The sequence below is a fragment of the Onthophagus taurus genome, chromosome 2, assembly GCF_036711975.1.
Source record: "Onthophagus taurus isolate NC chromosome 2, IU_Otau_3.0, whole genome shotgun sequence".
Classification (NCBI taxonomy): Eukaryota; Metazoa; Arthropoda; class Insecta; order Coleoptera; family Scarabaeidae; genus Onthophagus; species Onthophagus taurus.
The window spans coordinates 12,429,016-12,448,870 of NC_091967.1; the positions used below are offsets into that span (position 1 = coordinate 12,429,016).

At 31.5% G+C, this 19,855-nt stretch overlaps 3 protein-coding genes across 7 annotated transcripts in view; all 3 read left to right on the forward strand.

Annotated features, from left to right (window-relative positions):
- The window catches only part of LOC111425837 (glutamate receptor ionotropic, kainate 2), a 142,873-nt gene that overhangs the window by 65,046 nt on the left and 57,972 nt on the right, over positions 1 to 19,855 (forward strand). Inside the window, exon 1 of one of the 5 annotated variants that reach the window (XM_023060100.2) lies at positions 11,299 to 14,589. The exons of the other annotated variants lie outside the window; for them this stretch is intronic. The gene's annotated coding sequence lies outside the window, so the exon portion shown is untranslated. Of the gene's footprint in view, positions 1 to 11,298; positions 14,590 to 19,855 lie in introns of those variants that run through there. 5 annotated transcript variants of the gene reach the window in all.
- Positions 1,412 to 3,864, forward strand: LOC111425840 (cytochrome P450 4C1-like). The gene is made up of 7 exons (XM_023060104.2): positions 1,412 to 1,825; positions 1,932 to 2,038; positions 2,311 to 2,587; positions 2,640 to 2,709; positions 2,762 to 3,128; positions 3,185 to 3,353; positions 3,407 to 3,864. Exons 1-7 carry the CDS (start codon positions 1,660 to 1,662, stop codon positions 3,748 to 3,750), a joined length of 1,500 nt encoding a protein of 499 aa, XP_022915872.2. The 5' UTR covers positions 1,412 to 1,659; the 3' UTR covers positions 3,751 to 3,864.
- On the forward strand, positions 4,920 to 9,800 carry LOC111425838 (cytochrome P450 4C1-like). The gene is made up of 9 exons (XM_023060101.2): positions 4,920 to 5,230; positions 5,289 to 5,565; positions 5,617 to 5,686; positions 6,027 to 6,565; positions 6,623 to 6,964; positions 7,954 to 8,361; positions 8,414 to 8,483; positions 8,805 to 9,343; positions 9,397 to 9,800. The coding sequence occupies exons 1-9, from the start codon at positions 4,958 to 4,960 to the stop codon at positions 9,738 to 9,740; spliced, it is 2,862 nt and encodes a 953-aa protein (XP_022915869.2). The 5' UTR covers positions 4,920 to 4,957; the 3' UTR covers positions 9,741 to 9,800.

The following is a 19,855-nucleotide window of genomic DNA, read 5'->3' on the forward strand; positions in this document are numbered from 1 at the left end:
CCAAATAACATGAAAACATCTGGTGCCTTTGAAATACAAACTCATAATGACAATAAAGGCAATAACGATGATTTTGACAGTATTGATAATGAATCGTTGCAAGTTGTTTACTTGGCTCACTCAAGTTCAATATCAGTGTTAGCAGAGATGCATAAACAATAATTCAGGATACTGATCTTCGTTAAAGCTCTATCATGTTATTTTATCAAATATGCTTAAGAAATCTTAGTTGTGAAATATTAAATTGTTGAGCTACTTGTTGGCCAGGTTGCTCTTAGTCTACTGAAACCTTGTTAGATAATCCACTGTACATCTGTAACTGTTGATCTAGGTCTGGGCAGTAAATGTTAAGGCATTTTTTTCTCCTCACTCCATAATAGTTTCTGTACTTCGAAATTCTTTGATTTGTTAACGATGTGATATGTTGCAAAAATACAACAAGCTTTGTCATCTGGAATATCAAATAATTCCTTAATAGTAGAAGTTATATGATTCACAAGCACAAATATTAATAAATCCATCAGAAAAAGGCAAACTGATTATTATAATAATGGTTTATAATTTGTATAAAAACCATATTGTAATTAAACTGTCTAAATTTGATAAATAACGTTGTTAATGGTAAATCAGATACAACAAAGAAACAGTATTGTAATTATTTAAGAAAAAAATTAAACAACTTTTCTTTTTCAGGTATGGAATATATCCCCTCTTTTTCGTTCAGTGGTCGGTCTGCTCGCGAAGGGGATTATATGTTCTCTCCGCCGTTTGCTCGGATAAATTATAACTTCGCTTAACCACAAATTCGATTCGTCGCGCTGGCCTGCAACATGAACTTAATGAAAAAATCATTATATTCGGTAGTCTTTTTATAGCTACATTCATAAATACAAGTATTGGTGGTTGTCAACTCCATTGCTTATGAGAAGTTATTAACTGAATTAAGTGCGTTAATTATTTTTAAAAAAAATTACCATTTACAGTTTAATTAAGTAAATCACTTCAAGATTACCATATATTTTTGTTATTACATTATAAGCTGTTTAAGTGTATACTTAAATGCACGTGTTTGTCACTTCCCGTTATAATAACGTTTCGTGTTATGACTTCGTTATGATAACCGTCCTTGTATTTCAATGAGTACCTCAATTAAAATCTGTTCCACTTTGATAAATAATATTGTTGTTAACGTAAATTTTTATATCTTCATTTGGGGCCCCCTCAAAGCATTATTAGTAGTAATGACGATCTTAAACACTTAAACTGTCTTTTTAAGTGAAAGGCCGAAGTGCAGCACGTGGAAATGTAACAATCAAACTACATCCTAAATTATTAACCCATTATCATGAATTTATTTTTCAATAATTTAAATTAACGAGATAAAACAATATTTATTGTTAAATGATATCGTTTCTGAAAACTAACGTTTGGGTCAAGGTTAAAGAATTACATGAGTCAACAGTAAAAGCTAGATCTCATTGTGCTAAACAAAAACTCACACAATGTAAATGAGAGTCATTTAATGCAAAATGACTAACATCATTAGTAAATAGGTAGATAAAATGAAGCGAAGTGTAGTTGGACTCTGTATATAAATAAATTCTGATTAGCCGTTGTATTCAGTTGTGGCACGAACAAGAAACGGAGTATATCTCTAAAATGTTTCAATACTTATTGGCTTTAATTTTGGGTTTGGTTGCATGGAGTCTTATTGGATATATTAAATGGAGAATTGACGTGTACAATAAAATTGAAAAAATTAGAGGTCCTAAACGATATCCTTTCGTGGGAACGTTACATATTTTTCATGGCGCGTCTCGAACTGGTAAATAATTTATTACTTTTGGTGCTGAAATTATTTTAACAGGATTACTTTTTAATAAAATATGATATCTGACGTAAAATTTACATTCATACAAATTTGTTTGTAGATATTTATAGAATTATGATGGAAACAATTGATAAATATGGCCCATTTTTTCGAACATGGAAAATGTGGACTCCAGAAGTTCATGTTATGAAACCTGAACATTTTGAGGTAACGAATTAAGAACGATTTATATTAAAAGGCTTTAGTTACGTCAATATCTTTGATAATTCTACAGAATACGATAAATATTCTTATTTATCTTTCTAACCTTATTATCTCTTCTAAATATACAAAATTATTGTTGATATAATTACAACGTTTATTTTTCGATGATAATTATGACTTGCATAATAAATTTGTTAGAACAAAAATTATTTTAGAATTCAAATTTAGGTAATAAAATTACTTGCATAAAATGCATAGATTGTATTAAATTTTAGCAAATTATGGGTAGTTCTGTTCTATTAAAAAAAGCATCCGGATATAAATATCTTAGTTCATGGTTAGGAGATGGATTATTGTTAAGTGATGGTAAAAAATGGCATCAAAGAAGAAAAATGATAACCCCTACATTCCATTTTAAAATATTAGACACATTTATGAAAGTTTTTGAAGAAAAAAGCGAACTTCTCATAAAATATCTAGAAGAGCGTTGTGATGGGCAAGCTTTCGATATGTACCCATACATAAATCATTGTGCTTTAGATATAATATGTGGCAAGTATTCATTTTAATCACCAATTTATTTTTTTTAATTTCTTACATTTAGAAACTGCTATGGGAGTGTCAACAAATGCAATGTCAGATAGAAATAGTAGTTACACTCAAGCTATTTACAAGTAAATTCATTATCATGTTTTAAAAATATTTAATTTATCGAAATATTTTTAGCATAACAATTTTATTAAACAAACGATTTTTGACTCCGTTACATCAAACTAAACTTTATCCATATCTACCCGAAGGAAAGCAATTCGAGCACAATTTAAAAATTATGCACGACTTTACTAATAAAATCATTTCTGAAAGAAGGAATCTGCTCAAGTCATTACCACAAAGGAAAGGAAGCATCGACGATGTTTTAATGTCTCAAAAGAAACGCCTCTCATTTCTTGACCTCTTGTTGGATGCTTCTGATAAACTCACGGATGCTGATATAAGAGAGGAAGTTGACACTTTTATGTTTGAAGGTCATGATACAACAACAGCTGCTGTTTCTTGGTGTTTGTTATTATTAGCTAATCATCCAGATATACAAGTATATTTAACGATACAAATTAAGTTATTTATTACTTTTTTTTTGATTAATTAAAGGAAAAAGTGTACCAAGAACTTAAATCTGTTCTTCAAGGCAAAACAGCACCAGCATCAATTTCCGATTTAAATAAATTAAGTTATTTAGAATGTTGTGTGAAAGAAGCTTTACGATTATATCCAAGTGTACCTGTTATTGGAAGAAAATTAACTGAAGATGTTGTTATAGGTTTAAAAAAAATGTTATTGCTAGTAAAAAAATATAATTGTAATTGTTTGTAGATGGTTACGAGATTCCAAAAGAAACTGACGCCAACTTACATATTTATAAAGTACACAGAAACCCGGATATTTACCCAAATCCGGATAAGTTCGATCCGGATAGATTTTTACCGGAAAATTCGTCAAAAAGGCATCCGTACGCTTACGTCCCTTTCAGTGCTGGACCGAGAAATTGCATAGGACAAAAATTTGCTATTTATGAAGAAAAAACAATGATAGCATCAATCATAAATGCTTACAAAGTTTTACCAGTCGATTCGTTAGATTCTCTCACACTTGTATTTGAAGTCATTTTAAGACCAATTAATGGTATAAACCTAAAACTTCAAAAACGTGTTAATTAATGTTCACAAAATATCAAATTACAAATGATATAAGATATACGATTGCTTTAAAATATCTTTGGAAGTTGGAGAAATATAAATTTTACGATTATAAATAAAGATTTATTTAATTAATTATGTCATTAATTCAGTTAACCAGTATGGGTGCTTACCAACATCAATACTATCGAACAACACGTAGAGGCTACCCAAGTAATTTGCAGCCACAACATGTCCTCTCCTTCATGTGGCAACGAATGTCATAATGGCAACAAAAACCGTTTTAAGTAATAGATGAGGACTCTGCACATTTATTTGATTTATTATTATATGTAGTAAGATTTTATAGTATTCACTTAATTTCATCATTAGGATAACGTCGAACATTTATGCCTAAATAACCCGGCTTGTTGAAACTGTATCTGATTCAAAAGACTTCAAACAGATTTTTCAATGCATTTAGTTCGGGAAAGAGAAGCTCAATTAAGTAAGTTCCCGCTATATCGTACCATACATTTAACTTTCGTAGCCTTTGAGTACGGTTTTTAAGCATTCAGTGGGGATTTACATCATTCCAATAGCCTACATTATGACGATTTATAATCCCACATAATGTAAAGGTTGCAGCGTTTTTTAAACGTATCTTGTTATCGAAAGTTCGTCAATTGCAATTTGCACTCAGTAAATCCTAATCTGCGATCGAGGATATCTTCAGTTAACTTTTGTATTATCGTTTTAAATGGATGAAAGTAATGTTTAGTTATGCAACAAAGATGCAACGATATTGATCCCTAAATTGAGAGACCTTGAATTTTGATACGGATAAACGTCCAACAGAGCCGGATCTTGTTTCATATTTATTATTAGTTTTGAAATAGTTTTATGAACAGCTTTGTATTAAAAAAATTTATATATGTAATAGCAAAGTTTTAACTCAACTCTCGTAGTGCATTTCTAGTACGAATACGAACTCTTATTTTCAAAAAAATTAAAAAGTAACTCTATTTAACCACAATTATTTAGCATAAATATTCAACTCATAAAAAAATTGATACTGCCAACAGAATTTAAATTACTCAACCGAAGGACCTCAACGAACCTTGTTACCATAACTCATAAAACCAATATAACTATTTAAAGACTGCGTAAGTAATTAAGTGATAAAGAGGTTATCGCTATTTTAGTGTAATTGACGACTTGCAGTCGAGACGTTACGTTTGATAGAATCATGTGGCACATTCTATTCGGTTTGAGTATAGTGTTTCTATTTTACTATTTTACCATTTTTATAAAATGGAGAAAAAACATATATAACGATATTGAAAAGATTCCTGGACCGAAAACTTATCCCCTTATTGGAACTTTGTACCATTTTTTCGGAGCGCAACGACATGACATATATCGAATTTTAGCAGAAATAACGGCTAAGTATAAACCGTTTTATCGTATGTGGAACGCTCGCATCCCGGAAATTCATATAATGAAACCTGATCATGTAGAGGTAACAGAAATTTCTAAAACAAAATAATAACATTATAAGGTATTTCGTAACATTTTAGCAAATAATGTCGAGTTCCGTTCAAATTAGGAAAGGATCGCGTTACCGATTCGTAAAAAGATGGTTAGGGGATGGTTTATTATTGAGTGATGGCGCTAAATGGCATCAACGTAGAAAATTAATAACCCCTACTTTCCATTTTAAAATTCTAGAGAACTTTATGGACGTGTTTTCAGAAAATAGTAATATTCTAATTGATCATTTAGAAACGAAATGTGATGGGGTAGGATTTGATGTTTATCCTTACATTACACATTGTACGTTAGATATTATATGTGGTAAGAATTGTTTCTACTAATTATAATTTCTTGTAAACGATTCAATTTTAGAAACAGCAATGGGGGTCTCCATAAATGCTATGACGGACAGAAATAGTAATTACGCTAAAGCAATATACAGGTAATATTCTTAACATTGAATTAAATATATTACATCGAAAAATAAATCAATTTAAAACAAAATTTAAAGCCAAATATAAAAATAAACACATCCGCTTACTGAGACATCCATTTAAAGTTAAATAACTTTACTGGTACTGTCGCTGTAAAAGTAATTTTAGCTCGAGGTTCGAAAACTTCTCTAACAAACTGGTTAGCTGTAAAAAGTCAAACAAACTTTGTTATTTATACACTTTAACCACAAACAAGATAGAAATGTCGCTCACGTTGATAACTCGAAAAAACAGTCATAAAATTTTCATCATCATATTGATGTTTAATATAAAATTATACAATTTTAGAACAACTCAATTGGTTATCAAAAGAATATTCTCAGCTATACAACAAACACCACTATATCCTTTGATGGAAAGCGGAAAAGCCTTTGAAACAAACTTGAAAATTATGCACGACTTCACCGATAAAGTAATCAAAGAAAGAAGAAAATTGTTAAATGAAAATCCATTACCTACTGAAAATACGAATGATGTCGATTTTACGATGAAAAAGAAACGCTTATCTTTCTTAAATCTTTTATTAGATAAATCTTATAATCTTTCCGATGGTGACATTCGTGAGGAAGTGGACACTTTTATGTTTGCAGGACATGACACTACTACAGGTGCTATTTGTTGGAGTTTATTCGTATTCGCAAATAACCCCGACATACAGGAAAAAGTTTATGAAGAAGTTAAAAATGTACTACATGATAAAAAAGTACCTAGTTGTATATCTGAATTAAACGAAATGAGATATTTGGAGTGTTGTGTTAAAGAAACTTTAAGATTATATCCAAGTGTCCCAAATATTGGGAGAAGCATTGTAGAGGATATAACATTAGGTAACAATAAATAAAAAGGCGATTTTGAATGTTTAAATGAAATAATTTTTATTTTAGATGGATATCGAATTCCAAAAGGATCTGATTGCATCATACACATATTCGACTCTCATAGAAATCCTGAAATATTTCCAAACCCCGAAAAGTTTGACCCGGATAGATTCTTACCTGAGAATAGTATCAAAAGACATCCCTATGCTTATATCCCATTTAGCGCTGGACCTAGAAATTGTATCGGACAAAAATTCGCTATGTACGAAGAAAAAACATTATTAGCTTCCATAATTCGATCGTTTAAAATTCTACCTGTTGATACAATGGATTCAGTAAAATTGACGTTTGAGTTAATTTTACGACCTGTTGATGGAATGAAAATTCGATTGGAGAAAAGAACTGATTAAATGATATAATAGATGTAATTTTTTAACATTAATAAATCGAATTAATAAATCGTGCATTATTTAAAACCACGTAGTAAATTTTGAACGTCTGTGGTTAGCAGGTTATTGAGGAATTTGTTTGATGTAATGAAAATTTATATCGCGTCACCGCATTGTGGTTGCCATTGTTTTACTTTAATTTTCGTTCAAAATATTAATATTAAAAGCGAGTTCAATTTATGATTTTGCTGAAATGTTTGATGTTTACTTAATGTTGGAATCATATACCGAAACGTAAATATTAACAAAGTAATCTTAAATAGAATTAGCGATTTCTTGTGATGGACACCTATTTTGAACGAAATACATTACATCAAGCAAGTAAGGTTGACCACCAACCTGACCCCAGGGTAAAAAAAGAACCACCACATCTAGTGGTGGTTATAAAACAGGCTTATATTAAAGTCTAAAGTCTATAGCCAACTATTTAACCTTAGTCGCGCAAAAGAAGAAGAATACTAGTTCAAAATTGTAAAGAGAAGTCTGTTAAACAAACTGCGATGAAATATTGAGATCATGATCGCTCTTATTTTTGCTGCTTTCTAATCTGGACGTAAGCAATAGTCTTGCCACTTCTTGCAATCGTCTCACTTTGGAAAACAAATTTACATGTTTAAGATACGAAGATGTATATTACCTTAAAATCAATTTATTAATATTATGACAATATAAACATTCTTCAGTTAAAAAGATATTGTTGATTTAGAAGAATAATCACAAACCTAACACAATTATTTGTAAAATGCGCGAGCAATTAGTTGATAAAGAGGTTATCGCTATTTTAATAATAGTAAAATGATATTTTAATTATCTACGTCTTGCAGTTAATAAGTTACGTTTAACGGAATCATGTGGACTATTCTGTACGGTTTAACAATTTTGTTTGTGTTTTACTATATTATTATTTATATAAAATGGAGAAAAGATATATACAAAGATATTGAAAAAATTTCTGGTCCAAAAACTTATCCTCTTATTGGAACTTTGTACCATTTCTTCGGGGCGAATCGATACGACATATCTCGAATTTTATCAGAAATAACAACGAAATACAAACCGTTTTATCGATTATGGAACGCTTTAATACCAGAAGTTCACGTAATGAAACCAGAACATCTCGAGGTAAGACAGATAGAAAATGGCTAGGGGATGGTTTATTATTGAGTGATGGTACTAAATGGCATCAACGTAGAAAACTTATTACGCCAACTTTCCATTTTAAAATCCTAGACAACTTTATGGATATCTTTACAGAAAATAGTAAAATTCTCATAGATCATTTAGAAACAAAATGTGATTGTGAAGGATTTGATATTTACCCTTACATTGCGCACTGCGCTTTAGATATAATATGTGGTAAAGATTTATAATAATTCCGTATTGACAAATCTTGTAAATTGAATTTTAGAAACAGCAATGGGAGTTTCTATAAACGCTATGACTGACAGAAATAGCAATTATGCTGGAGCAATATACAGGTAACGTTCAAAGCATCGTATTAAATTTATTTATGATGTATAAAATACGATGACGTTAAAGTTAAAAATATACACATCCGTTTACTGGGCTATCCATTAAAAGTTAAATAAACTTTTAACTTTGTTAGTGCTGTCGCTGTAGAAGTAATTCTAACTCGACATTCGAAAACTTCTTTAAGAGACCGTATAGTTGTAAAAATTCCGGTATACTCGGTTATTTATGGAGTGTTACCTGAAATACGAAAAATAAATGTCACTTTTATATTGTTAAATTTTAATGTATTATATTTTATGTTTTCATATAAAAATGTAAAATTTTAGAACGAGTCAATTGGTTATAAAAAGAATGTTCTCAGCTATACACCAAACCAAACTATATCCATTGATGAAAAGCGGAAGAGCTTTTAATCAAAACTTAAAAATTATGCATGGCTTCACTGATAAAGTAATCAAAGAAAGAAGAAAATTGCTAAATGAAAACCCAATGTCCATTGATAATTCGAACGATGTCGATTTCACGATGAAAAAGAAACGCTTATCTTTCTTAGATCTTTTATTAGATGAATCTTATAATCTCTCCGATAGTGATATTCGTGAAGAAGTGGATACCTTTATGTTTGAAGGACATGACACCACTACAGGTGCTATTTGTTGGAGTTTATTTTTATTAGCAAATAACCCCGACATACAGGAAAAAGTTTATGAAGAAGTTAAAAATGTACTACACGATAAAAAAGTACCAACTTCGATATCTGAATTAAATGAAATGAGATATTTGGAATGTTGTGTAAAAGAAGCTTTAAGATTATATCCTAGTGTACCGGCAATTGTAAGAAGTGTTGTAGAAGATATAAACATAGGTAACAAAAAAACTGAAAACATGCATAATGTATATAAATATATGATATTTTAGATGGTTACCGTATTCCAAAAGGAACGGATTGTGTAATTCATATTTACGATGCCCATAAAAATCCTGAGATATTTCCAAATCCGGAAATATTTGACCCGGATAGATTCATAGCTGAAAATACCATAAAAAGACATCCCTATGCCTATATACCATTTAGCGCTGGTCCCAGAAACTGCATAGGACAGAAGTTTGCTATGTACGAAGAAAAAACATTGTTAGCTTCCATTATTCGGTCATTTAATGTTCTGCCTATTGATACAAAGGATACAGTTAAGTTGGTCTTTGAGTTAACTTTACGGTCAGTTAATGGAATAAAAATTCGATTGGAGAAGAGGGTCGATTAAACAGTACACACTATTTGAAATGTAATAAATGTCGTAACAGTAAAATTCACAGACAGATATTATCACATTATATTCATTTAGATAGGCATTAAGTACTCTAATAAACCACCACTTCATAGATACCGACTCCAAACATCACGACTCTCGATGTGAATAAAAGGCTTCGCTCATGGATAGTAAAAACTGAGTGTAGCAGAAGCGAGAGGCATTGTTGAAACATTTTATGTAAACAGGGAGTCACAAAACTATTTGCACACGTTGAGTAAATTAGATAGCACATCAGCTATTAAATTGATTGAACTCTATCAATTAATTTTCTGCCAAAGATGGATATCCGAAAATGTTTCAATTAACTACCTCAGTTAATTTCATACGGCAAAACCTCTTCATAAAAATTATTCCAAAAGTGCTCACAAATATCGGATTTAAATTTTTTTTTTCATAAGCACATTTCATACCGACCGGTAGGATTAACAGATCACTTTTTTATGTATTTGTGGCATTACACCATACATTAAATCTTGATCCTCGTTTCATATTTAGCGATACTTCATGAGTACATTTTTTCAAAACATCAAAGCAACTCTGAACTTTGATATTTTTCACACGGCGTTTACAAACGATATACGAATTAATACTGACTGTGTCAAGCATTGAATATACAAGCTTGAATGATCCCTTTCTAGTTTCCATGCAGCGGTTTCAATTTAGCTCATCGAAAGTCAATACTTTCAATACCTTCTAATTGTCACGGAGTACAACATATTTGTCTATTTGCAAATTCCTTGAACGAATTCATTTTATTAATATGCGAATTTTATGACCAAATGAGAACACAGACTATAAATAAAGATAATTAATCAATTTAGTAAAAGCAACCTTCAACTAAAGTAAAAAGAAAATCAATGCGTGCTTATCGAAAACAGTTTACGTTTCAATATTAATTAATCGTAAGCATATTAATGGAGGCGAGGACGTTTACTAAAGTCTTCCAAAAGTTTTTCCGCTGAGTAAGCATCGATATTAATTACCATTTCATCAATCAACCAAAACTAGAGCCGTAGCTTGTCATGGCGGAATTTTGCTAACGAACTTTTCCTAACTGCGCGAGATATTAATTATCTTTTTAGTGCAAACGGATTATTCTGTCGGCACAATTTTAGATTGCAAAAAAAATCAAATCAATTTTTTTGCAGTGCATCCATGTCTTTATTGCACGAGATATTACATCACAGCCGATTGCGTTTCAATAAAAGGAATCAAATCGTTGAATATGAAAAATTTGTATTGTTACATAAAAATTTGAGGAATACATTAAATAAATAAAATATTTAAATTATTGAACGAAAAATGGGCTCAATTATCAATATGCGTACAATGTAATTTATCTTTATCTCTAGATTAAAAAAAAAACATTCCGTTGTGTTTCTTTCGTGGATAATAAATCCTCATTTTTTTAACAACATCCATCTCTATGTGAATGTCCAAATGCATTAAATTCCTATCGGTCTCCACTTCCCTTTTCTTATAAGAGATCGATGAACGTCCATATGCCTCAAGTATTTCCTTACAAATCTTCTTCAGAGAATGCTGTGTGCTAGTCCATTTCCATATGTTGAGATATTTAGATAAAAATAAAATTTCCTTGAATGGGTTGTTTGTCCAAATATGCTTTGAGCGTTGCAATTTTATACATTGAGTGTAAACAGTAATCTAGTTACCACTAATTGAATTGAACTTTACTAATCTCGCAAACCGGAGTTAATTAAAGTACACCGGAAATAAAGGAGAGTTAGACGTATTGATGAAAGCGGGTCGCTTGTTGGCGTGTAGTTGCTACGGGAAAAGGGTCAAAACAACGAACTAAACTCAACAATATCATCCAGGATTTAATTACTCGTTAGTTTCAACGTTAATGTAATATTATCTTTATGAACGAAACAAAATTTCGTTTTTTTTTGTAAAATAATTGAATTCATAAAGGTAATTTTCCTCAATTTCTTGAGATGGAAATTAAATTTCTCGTAAATATTTTGAAGCGAAACTTCTGCGTAATTAAATTCCGACAATAGCCGTTGGATTGCTGTCAACCGGCGGTCGAATCCTTAGAATGCGACAATTAATTTAATTCTAAGCACCTACCCGAAAACCGGTCTCTGAAAATTGTCTTTGTCTTTTGGACGGCCTAGTTTGCAATTCTGACGCCAACCGCGCGATACAATAACTTTAATGCTTTCCACTTGGTATGCGAGGGCAACGTTTGCACAGTGGAAGTATGTTGACGAGATCAAAAGCCAAAAGGGATTCGAAATTCATGGGTACTTTCATTTATTTACTAACTAAAAAGTAATGCAAATTTTACCCGAAAATGGGTTTTAATTACATTGAATAAGTTAAAATAATGATTACGAATCAAATTACAAGTCGCCCATAAAATTTTACAGCCAATCCTTTCCAAGTTTATGAAAAGATACTATTTATAGAAAATAATTTAGTGATAATTTGCTCTTTGTTAGTAGTACTTAAGTAGTAATCCCACACTGTATAGCCATACTAACCACAGATTACAATAGTACAATATTTTAAATCCTCAGTAAGCATTAATGACGTCTATGCCAATCCGCTTTATATATGCGTCCTTTTAGTCGGATTGGACATGATTGTTGATTGCACTATTCAAATCTGCAAAAGGGCTCGTTAATTGACGTTGAGCAGCATGCATCGTTGAGCGTTGAGGTAGTAATGGTACAAAGAACGTCGACTACTAGAATTTTGAATAGAAATAAAAAATAATTAGGTCGAAAATTCAAATTAATTTACAAAATGAAGTATTAAAAATGTCTCAGATTACTTTGTAATTATCAATTAAAAACTGAATTAATCGGATTTTCAGTCAGCAGGATTAAAAGTAAAAGAGCTTTTTTAAAATATCTAATATTTAGTATTTTTGGTTACAATCTTCTTCAGAGCATTTTATTGCTAAAAGATTTTACAAAGAAAAACGTGCTACACTTACGTTTTTCCATATTTAAAAAGCAAAAAATATAACTTACTTGTAGCTCGAAGTGGCGTAAAACCTCAAAATTCGTCAACATTAAATTGATCGAAAACATGTTAAAAATATTAAAAAACAATTAAAATTGAGTAATGAACACAATTAAAAACTCGAAAAACAAAAATAAAACGTGGATCAAGCAGACGCAAGACTAACGACCGTTAAATGTAAAAAGGAAAAACTTGTTTTTTGGAGTGAGAACACAATCCGGAAATTCAAGATGTACAGTGTAAAGCAAAATTCAACAACCATATTAACATGAAATAAATAATTAATCACAGACTTGATTAACAACTGATTAAATTTTCTACAATTAACACCCTTTATCTGACTGAAAACTTTGTTAAACTTAACTTTTAATGAATCTTTGAAATTACAGAAAACATTATGAGGTAAACTAGCTCTAGCAAGATCAGACAATTCATTCGATGAGACTTCAATCTTTTTTAAATTATCAATAGTAATTTTAATTTCTAAATTATGAGTACTTGCTGCCCACCTGCTCCTAATGTGTTCTATCTTCCTAATGAAGTTGAACGTGTTGATATCCAGCATATTGACGCAATTCCTCGTGTTGTTACCTATATGAGTAGGAATGACTCCATTTCTTCTGCATTTGATCAAAAATGTGAGACGATTCTTCAATTTAGCCAGCTTGATGTTAAGACGTGTCCATTTCTTCAAGGTTTTCGTAACTAGAACACCATAATTTCTCGTAATTTCTTCATAAAGCCCCATGACTATAAGTATTACAGCAACAACCATCATTGACCACAACGTGAGCAGCAATTAAAAAATGAATTAATCTCTTAAAATGAAAGAATAAAGACTTTTGTTTTCAACGTATTCACATAATAATATCAAGTTTAACTAGTCCTGAATCAATTAATACAGAGCGTTTCACTTATAAGCAGCTTCCATACATAGAAAGGTTAAGCGACCGATTAAACAAAACGTTGAAATGTATTGATAACATAAGGATCATTGACTTTATGATTACAAATTAGGAAACCATTTTACTAAACTTAAGGACAAGACTGATAATAATTTTAGATCCAACTTGATTTATTGTGTTTTTCATGCAAGGGTGTGATGGAAAGTATGTTGGTCAAACCAATCAGTGGTTGAAGTGTAGAATCTCGAAACATGCAAGTGATTGTAAACTAAAAAAGTCTAGTAATGCTTTATCCCAACACGTTTTGGAGTGCGGACATGAATTTGATTTTCAAGATGTAAAAATGTTGGATTCAGAAAGTAATTATTATTATAACAGGCTGTTCTTAGAGATGGTACATATCAATTATACACAGAATGCTGTAAATTTTAAAACAGATACTCAAAACCTTAGCAACATTTATGCTTATTTGTTTACCTTAGATAAGTTTAACCACAATAATTCACCCAACTTACAAAGCTCTAGTCCTAATAACACCTCAACTTTCTCCAATGATATGTTTTTTTTCATTTGTTAATTAGATTTATATTAATTAATTAGAGTTAAATTAATTAAAGTTGAAGTTTAGAAGTTCAATTTAAATTAAACTTATTATTTGTTTCATGTTCATATGGTTGTTGAATTTTGCTTTACACTGTACATCTTGAATTTCTGGATTTGTGTTCCCACTCCAAAAAACAAGTTTTCCCTTTTTACATTTAACGGTCGTGCATCTTGAGTCTGCTTCCACGTTTTATTTTTAAGTTTTTCGAGTTTTTAATTGTGTTCATTACTCAATTTTAATTGTCATCAATATAATGTTGACGAATTTTGAGATTTTACACCTCTTCGAGTTACAAGTAAGTTATATTTTTTACTTTTTAAATATGGTTGCTTCACTTACGTTTTTCTTTGTAAAATCTTTTAGCAATAAAATGCTCTGAAGAAGATTGTAACCAACAATCGAAATATTAGCTATTTTAAAAAAGTTGTTTTACTTTTAATCCGAAAATCCGATTAATTCATTTTTTAATTGCTGGTCACGTTGTGGTCGATGACACTTCTTGCTGTTTGTAATTATCATCTTTTATTTCTCTTTTTTTTTCTTTAAACGTAATGATCCTAGCTAAAAGCAGAACGTTCAATACACTAGTAGACTTGTTAAGTGAAAGCCTTTTAACTCTTTGCTCTAAAAGAACTTGGCTGTTCTACTTAGTCGTCGAAGAACATTCAAGGTATTATTTAAAACGGCTCGTTCAAATCAGTTATCGTTATAGGATCGCTAGTCTTAAATAATCATAAATGTACAAAGTTTTCAGTAGAACGTGAAGATAAGATTCGCATAGATATATGGGCCTGTCGAGTGCAGTATATTAAACCCGACCTCGGAACACCGGCGCTTAGTTTAGAGGCGGGTGATATTTTCAACGAAGATAATCCCGGAAAACAGCCGTTTATTGTCCGCTTTGTTTTAAAATTGCACCCCTATTTGCAACGATATTACGCAGTTAAAATGATATACGCGATACGATATCGTACTTTATGTTTAATAATCTGCTAAGGTATATTCGCATATTAGTATTTTAAAATAAATCATTCCAATAAATACTTATATCTTTGATTTTAAAAGAGTTTGTATTATTTTTTGTTTAATACTATCTTTGATTGTTTCATCTTTGATCATTTACTTTTACTCACAGAAATATATTAGAAATAAAAATCTGCACAAATCGACGTGTCGGGTAAAACCCCCCAAGAAGGTGACAGCAACGTCGAAGTCCACTCCATCGTGAGGTGTAATCTTATCACAAACTTTATCACTTTTGAAGGAAGCCAACCTAAAGGTTGCTATAAAAACCTGGTCTTATGATGGTCACATTTTTTATTTCATTTTCTTTTTTGCTGTCCATCAACAATAAGCGCTGGTCATTAGAGACCACATCAATCTTATACTCATTCTCCCATTTCTTGAAAATCAGTAATTAATTTCTTATTGTACTAAATATTAAAATGAACACTATAAAGTCTTTGATAGGGTGTTCTTATGAATAACTAATATTTTTCATTTTGCGTTTTCTGTAACTCTCATATAATCGAATATCCGGTATCCGGCTTTTCGCAAAATCACTATCCGTTTCATCACTAGTTTATTGTATAGTATCTGGCATATATTGTGGGTTAAATTATTTTATTGATCATTGGGAGAAAACTTATTAGGCTATAACTAGTTTTTCTTGGTTTGCCCTTTTTCAATATCAATCACATTTCTTTCAGGAGTTTAGTAAATATTTGATAGTCACTTCTTTCCATGGAATATCACGTGATGGCCAAGGCATTCCAACTTCTTATTTAATTATCTTACAAGAAAAGTTTTTCATCGAACTAACTTTAAATAAAAAAAATCAACGAATATCATAAAAACACTTGATTAAATAGCATAATCAAGTTGATGCATATCAATTAAACACAGAGGTTTGACCTAATTGATCTTTAAAATGTCCGGACAGCTTATTAACAATCGTAGTAAACCTTTGTTATTTTAAGGCAATTTCCTATGTCTTTTAAAATTTTAGATTTATGAGATTTTCCAACGAGTCAATCATACGATTCATCAGCTTTAACATAAAACAGTGGTAAATTCTTATCTTGCTGATTTTTCTTCCAAATTTTTTCCCATTATCGATTTTACATATTCGACGACCTGTGTGTTTTCGAAACGTGTTATAACTATAAATCTGTAATTCTAATAATTTCATGATTTATCCGTTGTACTAATTTTTAGCTAAAACGTTCCATTTTACTTTAATTTATGATCTGTTGCATAGCATAAACATAAATCCACAGTAATTTGTATGGATTTTTGGGAAATAAATTTTGTAATATTAAAACATACTTTTATTAATACTTTAAAATCCTGTGTGATCAATTTTAATCGCCAAATTAATTTTGAATTCATGATTGTTTTTCATATTTTTATTATCTAGATTATATAAAGTAAATGGAGAAAGTGTTTTATTATCAAACATCAACTATAATTATGTTGTGTTTAACAAGGATTTCAAACAAGAGAAACAAATGTTTGTAGTGTGGTGGTGGCCGAAGTTTATTAATTAAACCGGAATACGTAATGGATAATCTACGGAAGCACGTATCGAGGGAGGGCACTTCATTAAACTGGTGCAATACTTTGTTCTCTACGTGTTGTAATCAAGTGACCAACTCGATACAAGTTTCATTAAATCTATAGTAATAGGATTTTGAATAAATCTTGATGCAGTATTAAAAGCAGTATTTTTGGTAAATTTTTCTCTCCAACTCCCTTTGTTATTCTCCTATCAAAGTGAACAAGCATCTGTCAGATACAGATCACTAATTGAATTTTTAAAGCGTCGTTATTTTTATAACACCAACTGTGACAGCAATAAAAGGGCGTTCTTTCTTTTTCGTTAATTAATTCTCGCATCGTCGGCTGGCTTCGTTGGATGTGAAGTCGATGCGCTGCGACGTTTTTAGAGCAAAAGTAATTTGGTTGACAATTTGATTGAACACTGCCCTTTGCGTTCCCATGTCATTCTTGCAGTGTAATTATTTTCAAATGCGGACAATTTTTTGTAAGCAGTGGTAAAACAACGAACAAGGCAACAAAATACAATGGTATATAACGATGCGGATGTTGGAGTTTCTTTCTTTTGTAGTTTTGTGCAAATTATTGATAGTTTTAGTATATTTAATTGGGTTCTTCTCGTGTATATTAAAAGTTTTGAAAATGTCTATTTAAAAATGTTTTCTGATTTTGGTGTTTTATTAATTGTTTATTAACTGGGTTGACATAAACAGGTAACCGCAAACGATACTGGTTTGTCCCCTTCATTGGACGCAATGATCGGTATTTCATCGGATAGGAGTGGCCCAATCGGGTCTATTCCCTCGAGTTCAATTATTCACGTTCGACGAACCCCGGTAGGAACAAAGTGGCTTATCTAAACCGCACAATGTAGGACGAAGTTTAACGGCCCAGCGCAGAACGGGACCGCAACTGATCCAACATAGAGGTCCGCGGTGATCATTGCAAACGTTACGGCCAAAACCGTTGTAGGTAAACATGAGGACGTGAAGAGATAATTGTTTGATAATTCGCCGTCTTCTTGATTTACGACCTTTAGATCTCGACAAACTAATGACCCGACGATTTGATTAATTTTCTATGTGGGCCACATTCGACATTGTCAATGGAACTCCCGTATAAACGAATCGGTTATTAATGTCCAACTGGTATGCATGCGTCGACCATGTTTCAATGTTGTCATAGGGTTACAAGCTGTCGTCATCTGGCAAAATCATTATAAATGTTGGCAAATAGCAAGGTTTGGCAAACTTCAACGCTGAATTATGGACAGTATTCGTATAAAATTAAGTTCCTCTATATGTATAACATTATTTATATTTATAAGCTAATACATTATAACCAAAATGATGTAGTTTAGTTATGTTTTTCTTTTGAGACCTAATATTCGAGCTTTATACTTACATCATAAACTTTTAGATATTGTATCAAAAGACGTTGAGAGAAAAAGCAATATCGCAAAATTTATCGTGCAATTCCGAAGATATGAAAGTAATTACAGGTCGATAAGAAAAATAATAAAACTACTTCAGACAAAGGCACAAACATTTTCTATTTGCCATTGAATGCGATAAACTCCCGGATTTCGTCGGAGCTCAGTGCTGCGACCAAGTTCGCGAAAACTAAATCTATTTGCCACGGGATATATAGGGGTAACGACACATACTTTAAAGTTGAAATAGAAGTAGACGGTAGCAAGCGTAGAGTTGCATGTGAGGGTATTAGGATGGTTATTAACTTTTGAATTTACGTTGGACGGTACGTGTTCGAACAGTAATGAAAGTGAACATAGTAATACCTTAAGCCCTACGGAATGCCGTGCAATATTTGTACTCCAACTATAGAATTACTACCTACCAGGTTTTCGTATTTACAAAGCGCCCGTAGGAATTTATTTTGACGAAAACAGTGCGAAAGCTTTCCTCGGCATCGTGTCAGTTTTATCTGCTTTCTAGATGTATTATATTATAGACAAACAGTATCGAGTGTCGTCCTTGGAAATTCTCGTCTCTCTTTACCCAAACCCGTTTATAACCGCAATAAAACATCTTTATTATCGTACACTTACCCACATCAATTTGTTAGTAAAAATAACTAGATGGATCCTTTATATCCAAAACTTGGCTTTGATTTCGTATTGATGTGTCGTTGAAAATTCATAGCCTATTATTCTTGCGAAGAGAAGAGGCTCGTTATAGGAAGTATATGATAGCAATAAAACTGTAAATTATAAATGAGTTACGACAGCGTGCCGTGCACCGATGGCGTCGCGAGGCTCGCCGCATTCTCTGCACAATTCTTCGACAAAGAACCACTATAAATTCCATACTTCCTGCACTTTGTCTATCGTGTATCCTCTTCAATTCTGGCACTAGACGTAAATCCCAACGAAACTTTACTATATTGGGGTCTCCCGAGGGATGATAACTTACTTTGAATGTTACAGATTTGCGCAATATGTATAGGGAAAAGTAGATGTTATCTAATATACAGGTGTGTACTCTCAATATGACAGTATATCATATTGAGCATTAATGTGGGGATGCTATTTAATAGACTATTGAACGTGGACTAAGTGTATCCTATCATAAAAATTTTTTTATCACTTTAATACCATATGTTTGTATGAATATAGATTAATAAAGCTTTTTGAAATTATACCAAGTTCGAAGCTGTTTTATAAAGGTTGATATGCTGCAATTCGGAAAAATTGTACATAAATGGATTTTGTGTAGGAACTGCGAAGTAAAACCGAATGGACATGTTTGGCTATTTTAAACAGTTCAATATCAAAACAGGTGTTAATTTTAGGGAATACAAACATTTTACAAACGAGCACTAGCCAACCTAACGTCCATAAATTTTGTTGATTTAGTTGAGCTGAAAGAGTTGGACAATGGAGTGTTCACAGAACTGCTACGGCTCCACTACGTGAAGATGCACGGTAAGATGATAACTTCTTAAATTCTTCGATTATATTATCTTCAGAAACTGCTAAAGTG